Source organism: Hipposideros armiger, unplaced genomic scaffold, assembly GCF_001890085.2.
Source record: "Hipposideros armiger isolate ML-2016 unplaced genomic scaffold, ASM189008v1 scaffold_84, whole genome shotgun sequence".
Lineage (NCBI taxonomy): Eukaryota > Metazoa > Chordata > Mammalia > Chiroptera > Hipposideridae > Hipposideros > Hipposideros armiger.
Window position 1 is genome coordinate 586226 of NW_017731434.1, and position 13703 is coordinate 599928.

At 37.6% G+C, this 13703-nt stretch overlaps 1 protein-coding gene across 1 annotated transcript in view; it reads left to right on the plus strand.

Annotated features, from left to right (window-relative positions):
* The window catches only part of TNNI3K (TNNI3 interacting kinase), a 298768-nt gene that overhangs the window by 247528 nt on the left and 37537 nt on the right, over nucleotides 1-13703 (plus strand). The window contains exons 21-23 of the mRNA XM_019643990.1: nucleotides 349-401; nucleotides 1732-1791; nucleotides 4737-4906. Coding sequence (XP_019499535.1) covers nucleotides 349-401; nucleotides 1732-1791; nucleotides 4737-4906 — 283 coding nt within the window. The remainder of the gene's footprint in view (nucleotides 1-348; nucleotides 402-1731; nucleotides 1792-4736; nucleotides 4907-13703) is intronic.

Genomic DNA, 13703 nt, shown 5'->3' on the forward strand with positions numbered 1-13703 from the left:
CCGTCCAGAAGCCGGCGACTGATCTGCCTCGCCTGGGAAGAGCGCAATGATGGTGCCAACTTGGACCAGTGAAGCAACAGCCTCCACAACTAGACTGAAGAACAAAATGACAGCAACTTGTCTGTTCCCCTTCCCCCAATTCCCCAGCACTGTTCCCATCCCTCAATTCCCCAATAAAAATCTTAAAAAAAAATAGGCAAGATAGATGATAGATGATAGATGATGATGACAGATAGATAGACAGATAGAACAATATTAGCATAAACATGGTTTTTAAGTCTGAGTAACAGACATAGGGGATTATTGTACTATTCTCTTCCACTTTTGTGTGTATTTGGTTCTTTTAAGTGGTAGGATGGTTTGTGCAGTCAGAGATTGTTGGAGTCAAGGTTCCGGAAGAAGTGAGTTAAAAAGAAAGGAGCCAGAGCCCAGAGCATCTCTGATGGAAACTGAGAGGATGGAGAACATGAAGGAACTGCAGGAATTGATAGTAACAGGGTCTAGGGTGTGACCAGGGAGCTAAGTGACTCAGGGAAGGTGAAGGATAAGATCACTGGGAAAGAGGAGACAAAGGAACCCAGAGGTCAGGCCATTGTAATGATTATCTACATGGATAATAAAAGCACTAAGAGTAGTGTCAGAGAGCATGGCAGTGAGCAGTGACAATAAAACCTTCAAAAAACGAGGGACAGTGACACAGTGGAATAGCTCAAAAAACTGGTGGTTTTTAGAGGAGAAACCATTTGAAAGTAAGGAAGACACAGGGCCCCCTCTCACCCCATCACTACCCCCACCAATCTAGAGGTACAAGGAATATGAGAGAAAAAACAGCTTTCACTTAAGAGGGCTCTGGGAGAAGCAGTGTCCTCAGGAGAAGATTAGATATTAAGGGGGAAATTGTTCTGCTAAGAATCTAAATTAGTTGGTTACTGCACCTGAATGTTAAATTGGGCTATCCACCTCCCAGCAGTGAAAGTTTTATAAAAGGAGAAATGATAGATTATGTAGTCCTTCTGATCTGACAAAAGAAAACATATAATTTCTTCAAAGGAGAGCAACATTTCCAAAAATTCCGAGAATCTCTTTCATAGATTCATAATCATTTTTATATTCTCAGCCACTAGAACAAGGCTTGGAATGTAATCAGAGTACGATAAATGTCCGTTTACCCAAATTCATCAGATGCGGAGGTTCATAATGGAGAATGTCTTTAATAGCAGTTTTGAAGATAAAAAGCTTTTCTTAAACCCCTAAAATAGGGCATAGTCATGAGGTTGCTATTGATCTTAGTTTTGAATCTGAGATGGTATTTTCAAAAATGAAGCTAATTCTAAAATTAGCTTTACAGTTCTTTTTCTATAGACATGTATAATATATTATAAGGCACTGAGATAGTTAATGGTTTTTAGTATTCACTTTTATTCTTTCATTTTGAAGAGGAAAACCTGTCATTTAAAAACATGTAAATCTAGTTAAAGCTTTTCCACCATTTCATTATCTGAATGTAGTTGCAAATTCTGACTTAAAAAAACACTTATCAGAGGGAGACTCAACATCCCTCCCTGAACAGCAAATGAACATTCAATTAATACTTCAATACAAGTGCATTTTAAATAAAATTATACTTTATTGTTAATCTCATTCTTTACAAATGCAAATACCCAATACTAAAATCCAGAGAGTTGCCTCTCTTTTATTCTTTAGAGAAACAAGTTTTTTCTTTATTTATAGGGAAGACCTGAATTTTCTGAAGTCGTTACCAAGTTAGAAGAGTGTCTCTGCAACATTGAGGTAAGAACTTTAGCTTCTAAACTATGTTCATCAAAAAAGCTTTGGATATCCTAGGATGTTGGGGAATGCAGGAAAATGGTACTTCTGGAAAGAAAGTGCATGTGAGGGTCCATATCTCCATTCATATTTCTACCCTGTTAATTAAACTCCTAGGTGAAGTGGAATTGACTGTTTCTATGGACACAAAGGCAAATTCACAGTTAATTTGGGCCCTTCCAACAATAATCAGACAGGCAAATGAACATGGGCATACCCAGCTTAAAAAATTTATATGTAAAAATTTGAAAATATAACAAATATGTTAGAAGGTAATTATTTAAATCAATTATTTTCTATTTACAAGTTCCTACGTACAGTGAAACATAAGCTCAAATATTAAACCATTGTTCATTTATGTTCAACAAGAAGAGGAAAAATTATCATGAAAATTTGTGTATAAATGACTTAGGAGGCTTTGCTTTTATACCACACATATGTTGCATAAAGTGATGAATGTTAATTGTTAAGTTAATGGAATTCCCTTCTCTTAATTTCAAGGCACTGTTTGCTTTAATTTTCTCTGTAATTGCCTTAATTTTCTATACACCTGGGCAGGAGATAGCATTTGAAAACAGGCAAGGAAGTTGAAACGTGAGCACTAATTAAAAAATAATACTATATGTCCAAATGCAAATTAGTGCTGGAGGAGAGGCAGTGCACATCACAGGAATAGGCTGACATACATACACGTGCATATGAAAGGAAGAGGTAACAATGGGGGAAACAGCATTAGCCTGAGATTGAACAACTAAATCCCAAAGTGGAAGTATTCAAAGGAAGTTTTCTTTCCAAAAAAAAAAAATCTCAGGTAAGTCACTGGAACCAAGTCTCAATTGGAAAAGGGTCCCAAGTCTGCAATTGCAGCTGCAGTGAGTGGTCCTGTCTCCTGACTCTTTACTGAAACTTCTAAAAGGGAATTATGTAGAAGGAAGATTCAGTCTTTAAATAAAACATTTCCTTTCCCTCTTCTTCAGCCCTGAAACATACAAAGTGGGGAGAAGTAGTAGTATATTTGGTGGGGGGTTCAACAGACCCTACAAAAGCATCTGCCAGAGGCCTTGGATGTTGAAAGAAGGCTTTAGAGCTTGAGTTCCAAAAACCTTCTCACCTTTGAACTTTTGTGTTTGACAGGATAATGTTGATCGAAGCCTGGAGATATAGCCAGTTAGTTCAGAGAGTAGATTCCAAAAACAAGGACAGTGATAGGATGTGCTAAACTGGCTTGTCCTGTTATGGACAATCTCCTCTAGTGGAGAAGATGAATAACAATGGACAGTATGCAAAGAGAAATGCTGGACTGAGTTGCACTAATTAGTGGACCAGAATCAGCTCCAAGGGACTTAATTGTGGAGTTCCATAAGGCTCTTTTTAGTAAGTAGAGTAGACCAAGGTCAAGAGGGCACTGCTCATCACATCTACAGCTATAATAAAGTTGAAAGAGACAGTAAATATTTGAAAGCAGGACTCTAGAATATCTCGGGGGATAAAGTAATAAGAATAAATATAACAGGAATAAATATAATGTCACACACATAAAAAAAATAGTAAAAGTGTCACATGGTGCAGGTATGGTTTAGGAGCCATGAATGTTACTGGGGAATAAACTCTTTGTGAGATAGAATTCGCTGTCTTATTATAGACTAAAGGATGTGATCATTCTCTCTGTTCTGAGATGGCCAAACACAATAGTACCTAGTTATTTCCTGTTAAATGGATAATTAAAACTGGCCACAAATTTTAGAAAAGAGAGAGCAGAATGGTGAATGGGTTGACAATCATGGATGTGAAAACCAATTAGAGGAACCAGGGATGCTTGTCCCAGAGAACAGTAAACTAGGATGTGCACAACAGCTGGTTTTAAACATCTGAAGAACCATCATATGGCAAAGGGATGTGCTTTGTTCTCTATGGGCCAACAGGCAGAAAAGAAGCGCAATAGATTTGGTTTATTTTGAGAACTAACTTTCTAATGGTCAGAGATGTCCTAAAATAAGTGAACGGATCTGAAGGCAGTGCATTCCCCATCACTGGAGGTTCCCCCATCAGCCTGCCCAGCTGACTTGAAAATGATGCACTAAAGAGATTCGATCATTGAAGAGTTTAAAGGTTCCTTGCAGCACTGACATCCCATGATTCTCAGAGCTTTACTTAGAAATGGCTTGGCTACCATGAAGAACCTATAATTTACATATATATATATATTTTAAAAAACTAAAGTCTACTGTCTACAGGTCTTATGAAGTTATAATGTCAGAAGCATTAATATTCTCAAGTTAGGTAAAATGCATAAATAGCAAGGTTGTCAAAAATTCAAGAAAACGACTCTCCTATTTTCCTATTCTCTTTTTCAATTTCTTCCCTCACACTCTTCTATTTTTTAGCTATGTTTAACTATTTGTAACTATTTTTTTAAGTCTCTCACAACAACTCTATTTAGCCCTCATGCTTGCCAGACATGAAAGCATCCTTCATTTTATAAAATAGACATATTCTTGGAAAAGTCTGTATATCCATTTTTTATGTAAAGAGAATAATTTTAAGCCACAGTTTAAAGGAACTCTGCCATGAATTTTAGCACCATAGTAAAAAACATAGAGAATCTTTTAACCATTAATAATGACCTTCTAAATATCTATTTCATGAATCTGATTTGAGCCTGCTCTGTTTTCTGAGAAATGAGCATAACTTTAATAGGCCAGCTCTCAGCATAGAACTAGGTCAAAAAAGTAAATTAAGCTAGCCAGATGTTGCCATCCGAGGCTGAAAGAAAAACCCAGAAGTAAGCCAAGAAGAATAGAACTTAGACTATGAGAAACCCTAGAATAGAAAGTTAAAGCCATAGTCTATTTTATGCCCTTGAGCCTGTTAGGTTTATTACATGATTGAAACTCTCCTTCTTCATTCAGGTGATGTCTCCAGCTTCGAGTAACAGCAGTGGGTCTCTCTCACCTTCCTCTTCTTCTGATTGCCTGGTGAGCCGTGGAGGACCTGGCCGGAGCCATGTGGCAGCTTTACGGAGTCGTTTTGAATTGGAATATGCTCTAAATACAAGGTCTTATGCTGCCTGGTCCCAAAAGTAAGTGATAATCTCAGCAACTGCCTCACAGTCAAGTCAAATTCCAGAATCTCATCAAGAGAGTCACCCAATTTGATTAGTATCAACGGGATTTACCACCCTTGTGGTAAACACTGAAAGAGGAGTTTTTTAGCCCATTTCTTATAACATTATGACCAAAAATTAGAAATGTTATTATTTACTAGTTTAGGTCCTCTAAGTTTGAAGTAACAACAATTAACTCTAGCTTAAGCAACAATTGTCTAGCTACAGCAACAAAAGGAAATTACTGAAAGTATTCTGGGGTTATCTTATGGAATCCAAGGAGGAATTTCTTTTGTGGGAACCAAGAAAGAGCTTTGCAGAGCTGAGTGCTAAAACTGAGTGCCAAATCTGAGGTCAGCATTCTAGAATTACCAAATGATCCAGCAATTCCACTCCTCGGTAATACCCAAAATAATTGAAAACAGGTACTCAAACAAATACTTTTATTCAAATGTTCATAGCAGCACTATTCACAGTAGCCAAAAGATGGAAGCAACCCAAATATCCATCAATGGATGAATAGATAAATAAAGTGATATCCATAAAGTAGAATATTGTTCAACCATATAAAGCCATCAAATGAAAGAAGCCAGACACAAAGGTGTCACGTATTGTGTGCCTTATTTATATGAATATCCGGAAAAGTGGGTTAGTCACTTCAAGGCTGTCCTAACAAAATACCATACTCTGGATGGTTTAAAAAATAGAAATTTATTTTTTCACCGTGGAGGCTGGCACCATCTTGGTGACAGCATGGTTGGGTTCTGGTGGGACTTGCAGATGGTCAACTTCTCCATGTGCCCTCACGTGGCAGAGAGAGCTCTGGCATCTTCTTCTTTTTTTATAAATTCACCAGTTCTATCAGATCAGGGCTTCAGTCTTCTGACCTTGTTTAACCTTAATTACCTAATTAAAGGCCTGTCTCTAATACAGTTATGTAAGGGTTAGGATCCAACATATGAATTTGGTGGGATGGGGGACACAACTCAGTCTATAGCAATAAGTAAATCCATAAAAGCAAACTAGATTGGTGGTTGCCAGAGACTGAGGGGAAGGGTAAAATTTGGAGTAACTGCTTAATTGTACAGGAGTTTATTTTGGGTTGATTATAACATTTTGGAATGAGAAGTGGTGGTTGCAAAACATTGTGAATATACTAAATGTCACTGAATTGTTTACTTTAAAGTGATTAATTTTATGTTATGTGAACTTCACCTCAATGAGAAAAAATAAACCAAAAAAAAAATAATAAATAAGCAAAGGGGCAAGTCAGAAAAAGAGAAAAAAAAATAGTTCAGTATTCTTCCATAGTGAGCTCTGCCATTTTCATGACCCAGTTCTGAGTAAACAGGCTCTTTGTCTCTCAGTTTAATTGTAAAGTTTCAAGGAGAGAGCTATCAGTCATCTGTTGCCATAATAATCCTATATAAAACCCACACCAAAATTCAGGGATATACAAACATAAGCACTTATTTCTTGCTCATGTGTCTGTGGGCTGGTTTCAGGTGGGCTTGACTGGGAGCTGCAGATTGTATCCAGGTATGCTCCATCTGTCTCTCATCCCCTTTGGACTAGCACACACCTGAGGCATGTTCTTCTCATGGAGAAAGGCTAGGAACTCAAGAAGACAAGCCCAACTTGATACGCACATTTAGATCCTTTGTCCAAGTTGCATCCTATGACATTCCATGGGCAAGTCACTTAGCTGAGTCCAGCATCCATAAGGAGAGAAAATACACTCAGCCTCTAATGGGAGGAACTGCAGAGTCACATGGCCAAAGGCATTGATATAAAAAGCGTAATGAAATAGGAATAAATGTAGTTTGCCACAAACAATAATATGATTGGCTCTTTTGGATCAAATGGCCACCTTTGTTCTAAGCAAGTATGGTTAAAATAGGGTCATATTTCATAAATACAAATGTGGTGGCTGTGGGCCCATGTTCTAAATGGGGAGTAGAAAAGGCAATCACTGTGAGCCCAATCGATACCCCAGAAAGTATGCACTACAACCCATGGGAAATCAGAAAAGCCTGGCTTAAAATCTCCATCCTTCCACATGAACTCCAGAGCATTTGCACATGAGCCATTAGCCATGTTCCATCATCAGAGTAAAAATATTTATCTTGAAAGTGAGGAAAGATTTTCTGGAGTTAGCAAGGATCTGATGACATCTACAAATTGCCACTGTAGCCATTTTAGTGTAGGTATTCCTGGTCTAGTGAGAGTTGCAACAGCAGCTTTGGAGAAATGGGAATCTGAATCATGAAGCCTTTAATTCAGGAATATTATGAAATGAAGTATCAGCAGGTTTGATTGATAACAAGGCAAACTGGACACAATCCTTTATTGGATTCCAATCTCTCCCATAATATTATAAGGGGCTTGTAGGCCAAGATTAGATTAGGTTCGGTCACAATATCATCTTCCAGTCCCATCTTTTCTTCTTATTCTTTGCTTGTGGTTTTTAAAAGTAATTCCCTGAACAGTCAGGTTTTGACATTTCCAAAGCACAGTCACCTGAGGTTTGTCCACTTGAGGCAGGGGTTAAGAGGATGAGCTGCAAAGTCAGACATATCTGAGGTTCAATCTTGGATTTGCCATGTACTGGCCCAATGACAATGACCTTGGGCAAGTTACCAACCAGCTCTTAGGATGGTTATTGGGAGAGGCAGTACTGTCGCAGGAGTCAGTGATTGATTGAAAGATACCAGCAGACTCAAGCAAAGGATACAAGTTCCTGAAATGTAGGTAAGTCTCACAACTTACAATATGTAGACAGCTACACAGCATGGGAGGCACACTGGCACTGCCAATTAGGTGAGGTGGAGCTGACGGGCATGCAGCTACTCTGGTGTTCAAGAACCCAGAGGGGTACACCATTCCTCATAAAACTGCTTGAATGGGGTGGGGAAACCCCATTGGGTTTTTTGAGATGTTCCCTTTGATATTCTCATAAGGTTTTTTGTACATTTCTATCCCTTCACAACTGTTATAGAACTCTGATAAGCATTTTGTCTGTCTCCTTGTTCTCTTAACAAACTAGTACACCCTGAGTATTTGCTGTGAGGGTACATTGAAGGTCAGTTCCTTTGTTGTATCGTCCCTCTAGCGAGCACCGTCTTTGGACTGCTTGAAATCAACTCCAGAAATCGTTGAAGCATTTAGCTAAGCTGTAAGATGCACCAAGATAAGAATCATGTCTCTTATTTATAACTGTACCCATAGTGTCTAGCAGTGTGGTTGGCATAAAGTCAATATGTAATAAATATTTGTTTCATGAAAAATTGGATAAATTGGCTCCATAAATCATAATTATTATTAACTTGGAGCATAATCAGTGAATCAGCTTTAACTACTTATTCTATTTTTCCACCTAAGTCGCTATCACTACTGAGCATATACTGCATGCTGGGCACTATTTTAAACACTTCGAAGAGTCATCTAAGTAACCTAAGGAAGTAGTTATTCCAACTTTTTTAGACGAGGAAACTGTGGCTCAGGAAGGGTAAGCAGTTTTCCTAAGTTTCTGGAAGCAGAGTTGGAATTCTCATGCCGGTCTCTCCTATGCTTTCTGAATTTCTCTGGCACAGGAGGTGGCACTTTTCAGAAACTTGATACGTTTTGCCAAGTGTATCTGCTAGACTTCTTCCAATTTCTCATGGAAGTTGGTCAGGGAAAGAATTCAGCTACTCCTCCCAAGCCTGCTTTTGCAGCTTGTGTGTATGAAAGACAGAGCAAGTGAGACCAGAGATCAATAGGTTCTTCAAGTCAAAGAGCCCGAGGATGTGGGAGCTAATGGACTGACTCCAGCAGGGACACAAGTTTAACAGCCTGAAAGACAGTGGCTCTCAACTTTGGCTGCACACTAGAGCCCCCTGGGGAGCTTTTATAAGCACCAGTGCTCAGGACCAATTAAACCAAAATTCATGGGGGTGGCACCCAGACATCAAACTCTTTTAAATTTCCCAGGTGATTCCAATATACATCAAAGTTTGAGACACACACTAGAATAGAATGCTAGAATGCTAATTTGGCAGTCACTCTGTGGGGAGGGGATGCAACTGATGGGATAAACAGAAAAAGAAAGTGAGAGAAAAGGTGAAACAACAGCTGTGACTGAAGGGGACCATTTTTTGAAGGCTGATTACCTGTGTGGTCTGCCCTAAAAGTCCTTACAATGTTCTAGTAACCTTTAATCTGAGAGGCATTCTAGCTAACTCATTAAAATCACACAAGGTGCCTACTTTAGCCTGGCATCATGCTTTAAAAAAATGGGTACAAGCTTTGACCCATAGTCTCAATTCTAGGCCTCAACAGTGCCCCCAACAAATGTCTTTAAAGCAGTGCATTTATTTTTCAACTTTGGTTATGAAGTTTCAGCCTATAGTTTTCTAATGCTTTATCTGATGGGGGCTTGGGTTGTTTGTTTGCATATTTATTTTTAATGTTTATTATTTTCTTTCATCAAATAAATGTCAGGGTGCAAAATTGTATCAGATAGTTTCTCCACAGGTAATAGGGATTCACTAATTCCTACTGAAACTACAAATTGATGAAATCTGAGATTGAGGAAGGCATGCCTGAAGTCCTGCCTCTTCTAAAATATTTTGTGTCTCTAGATATATTTAGCAAACTAAGCATGTGGCATTTGCTCCTCCCACAAGGCATGAAATCTTCCATCTTGTACATGGATTACATCCTATAAATTTGGAAATGACAAAGTGATACACCACCTTTCAGATGAGGGAACCAATTAGTGTTTGTGTGGGGCTGGGCTCTGAGAATAGAATGCTATGACCTAGTTAGGAGTCCGGGAGAAGAAAACCAGAGACCCAGAGATGGGAACTGTAAAACAGATACATTTGGAATTAATTTCTCACATTACAAAAGAACCCATCAAAGTGTTGCCTAAAATAGAAACCTTGTCTCCATATACTTAAAATGAAATTCAACTTACAAAGTTGAATGTGAGTTATAAAAGTTTAATTTATACACAGTTTGTCCGAATCACAACAATTGTGTAAGATGATGAAACTGATGTTCCTAGAAGGAATGAAAAAAAGACAGCGATGAAGGGATCGTGTCCATTTGCTTTCGTGGAGCAGGATGTTTATCGCGTAAAACCAGTCATGCCTCCTCCTCCTTAGAACCAAAGATCAAAGACTTCCCTTTTAATGCCACCTGTCCTGTGTGCTTCTTTGTACGGCTGCTCTCCTCAGCCTCCTTAAATGTTCTCTTTTCTTCCAATCCCTTCTTCACCCGAATTTATGTCTTTTGTCAGCTCACCAGTCAGCAGTGTCAGCACCCTGCTCATGACCACATTAAACTCCTGCCACCTTGCTTCTGTCTTCTTCAGGAGTTTTCTTGTGATTTCATATAATCAGTGGCTCCAACAATCTCTCCTTCCGCCTCTCCCTTTCTCCCTCCCCCTCACATACGTTATACACACATACATACATACATGCACGCACACAAAGTTAGCCCCAGATATACCCAACCATGACTGATCTGCTTCCTTTGTACAATCTTTAACTTCTCTTCCCTTCCAACCTTCCCCAAACCCTAATCCACTTAACCCACTACTGCCAGCATAATCTCACTTCTGTAGTACCCCAAGTATATCATGACCCTACTTTAAAACCATCAGCAATTTTCCATTGCCTCTAAAATTAAGTGAACTTATGTCATCCTGAAATCCAACTACACACATTTCCAGTTTTAACTCCCACTGAACATACGTTCCACAGGTTCTAGATGAGAGTAATATTGTCACTCCTCTTCTCAAATGTGTTCTAGGATTTTTAGAACTGTGTGAGGCATTTTTTGGTAGTCCCAGTGATTAGAGAGGTGCTACTGATGTTTAGTGGGCTGGGGCCAGAGTGTTGAACTTCCTAAATGTTTTGGACAATCCCACAAAATAAAGAATTATCCTGCACAAAATAGCAATAATGTCCCTGGTGATGATGCACATTGTAGAAGTTATATGATTTTCCATACACACCCTATGTTTTACTAACTGTCAACCTATCCCCACCTTTCAATTTTTAACCTTGACACTCCCCCCAATCCTGTCAAAATAATAATCAGCCTTCAGTAACATCTCACTGAGCTTAAACACTGTCATGAGGGAGCCTTTTCTGGGACCACACCATCCCCACCCGTGCCTATCAGGACCACAGCACTTTGTGCCACTTTAAGCACAACACTAAGACATTATTTTGTCTTATATTGCAATATTTATTTTTTATTCTCCATTAGCTCATAAATAATTTAAGGACAGAAATGTTCTTCTCTTTTGTTTTTATTCAGATGCCTACAATATCTCATTTATTATTTAACTGTATGTGGTAAATGTTATTTATAATAAATTAGGGGACTCATTAGTTGGGCTATGAATGCCATGCTTTGTATTTCTGCATTTTAAATGAGTAAAACTCTGGCAGTCAGTTTTTGACCCCTACCTTCCTGTCAAGTTCAAATCCATTGTTACCCAAAATTAGTGAACCACCAGATAATTCAAACTTCTTCCCACTGTACTCTCTCACTATTAGGGCCTTAAATGTCCAACTATTTCTTTCAATAAACAAAACAATAAAAACGTGGGTGCCTGAAATGTATGAGGAAAGAAGTGACTGACACCTTCCTTCCCAGTATATTTGAAGGAGGAGAGGTCCCCTTGAGTTGAGATAGGACAGGTTTCATTGAAGAGAAGATGATGGGGATGTATTTCAGGTCCAGAGAGCAGGATGAGCAAACATAAAATCATTTTCATGGATTTTCTTTTTCCTCCTTCCTAAAAAGAATAGGCATCCCTTTCCCAACTGATCTATAATAGTAGTGCTTTCCTATATCAAGGATCTACACTTAGATAGGCCTGTTTTCAGGTTTTCTATTCTGTTCCATTGTGATATTTGTTTATCCCTGTGTCAGTAGGATACAATTTAAATGATAACAGCATCATTAAAAGTCTTGATATCAGGTAGGGTATGTCTCATCTTGGCTCTTCTTGATTATGCATGGATTTTTACTCTTCTGTACAAACGTTATAATCAGCTTGCACTTTAAACACACAAAAAAATGAGATTTTGTTTATAGATATTTTAAACCTACAGATAAATATAGGAAGATTTGACATCTTAATATATTGAATCACTCTTCCCATGAACATAGTTCATTTGGTATTTGTTTGTACAGAAAGTACATTTTTGTATAGATGTTCCTTAATATCTTTTAGTTAGACTTTGATGTTCTCTGTGAGGTTCTTATACACCTCATCATATTGATTGTTACATTCATTGTGATTGCTGAAATAATTAGAATTCACTGCTACCACATTATTTAATTCTTTCCAGTTGTTGGTTTTTTGGTTTTTTTCCTCAACCTATTCTTTTCTTGTTTTCCTTTGGACTATTTGAATATGCACTCTGTTTTTCTATTCTTTAGTGGGCACCCTAGAAAATTTAAAACATTATTTAACTTAACAAATTCTATATTTAGTATATTTGTCCTACTCCCAAACAAAAGAGATCTTAGAGCATTTTAGTCACAAATCATTCCTTCCTGAATTATATATTTTCTGACCTTATTTTAGTTTCATCATGATATTTTAATTCCACAGCTTAGATATTATTGTTTTATACAGCTAGGCTTTCTTTAGACCTACCAATATTTACTGTTTCATTGTTAATTATGCTTACATTTCACACCTTCTTCCTAGATCATTTTCCTTTTCCTCAAATGCATCTTTAAAAATTCCTTTAACATCACTCTATTAGAAGTAAACATCTGAAAACACCTTTATTTTCCCTCTTCCTTGAAAGCTATTTTAGTGGATATGGGATCAGAGGTGTTTAATTACTTTTCCATTGTACCTTCACGATGCATTCCACGTGTTTCTGACTTGTTGCTGTTAAGGGTACCATTGTATTTGGTATCGCACAATTTAACTATGTATGCATAGTTCTGAATTTAGTGTACTTATCTTGCTTTGAATTTATCTGGTGCACAGAACCCGAGGATTGGCATCTTTCATACATTCGGAATAATTTTTGGCCACTACCTCTTTTAATGTTTCTTTACCCCCATGTTCTTTATTCTCTCTTTTGGGAACTCCAGAAGTATTTCAGATTTTTCTCTCTCTGTTTTTCAAATTTCTCAATCCTTTTTCTTTTACATATATTTCCTACCTGTTACTTTCTCTATGCTGCTTTCTGGTAATTTCCCCAACTCTATTTTCCAGTTCACATGTTCTCTCAGCTACATCTAATATGTTGTTCTGTTTATTATATTTCTATTGCAAGTCATTTCTAAATCCTGTTCCATTTCTAGAAGTTTAATTATTTTATTTATTTTTTTTGCAATTTGACTACACAGTTTTGTTCCTTGCACATGCTTTTAATTGATTCTTTTTCTTTATTCAAACATATTTATTTTATGTTCTGTATCTGAATGATATTTCTAACCCGTGCAGTCTTTATAGGCTTAATCGTGTGGTGTCTTGTTTCTGCTAATCCTTGCTCTTGGTTTCATCATGTATTTAAAGATCTTTGTTCCTAATTTGAGCCAATGTTCCTTAGAACTGTATCTCTGGCAGTTTTTCTTGGTGTTTGTGTGTGTAGGTGACTTCACAAATGATTTGATTTTGCTTTTGCTGGTTATCTAGGGACACTAACCCCTCAAGACCACTTTAAAACTTCAACTTGGAGTTTTTTGTAAAAAAAAATGTAGTAATATTTTTGTTCTAAAACTGTATCTGTGTGGGTTTATGAAT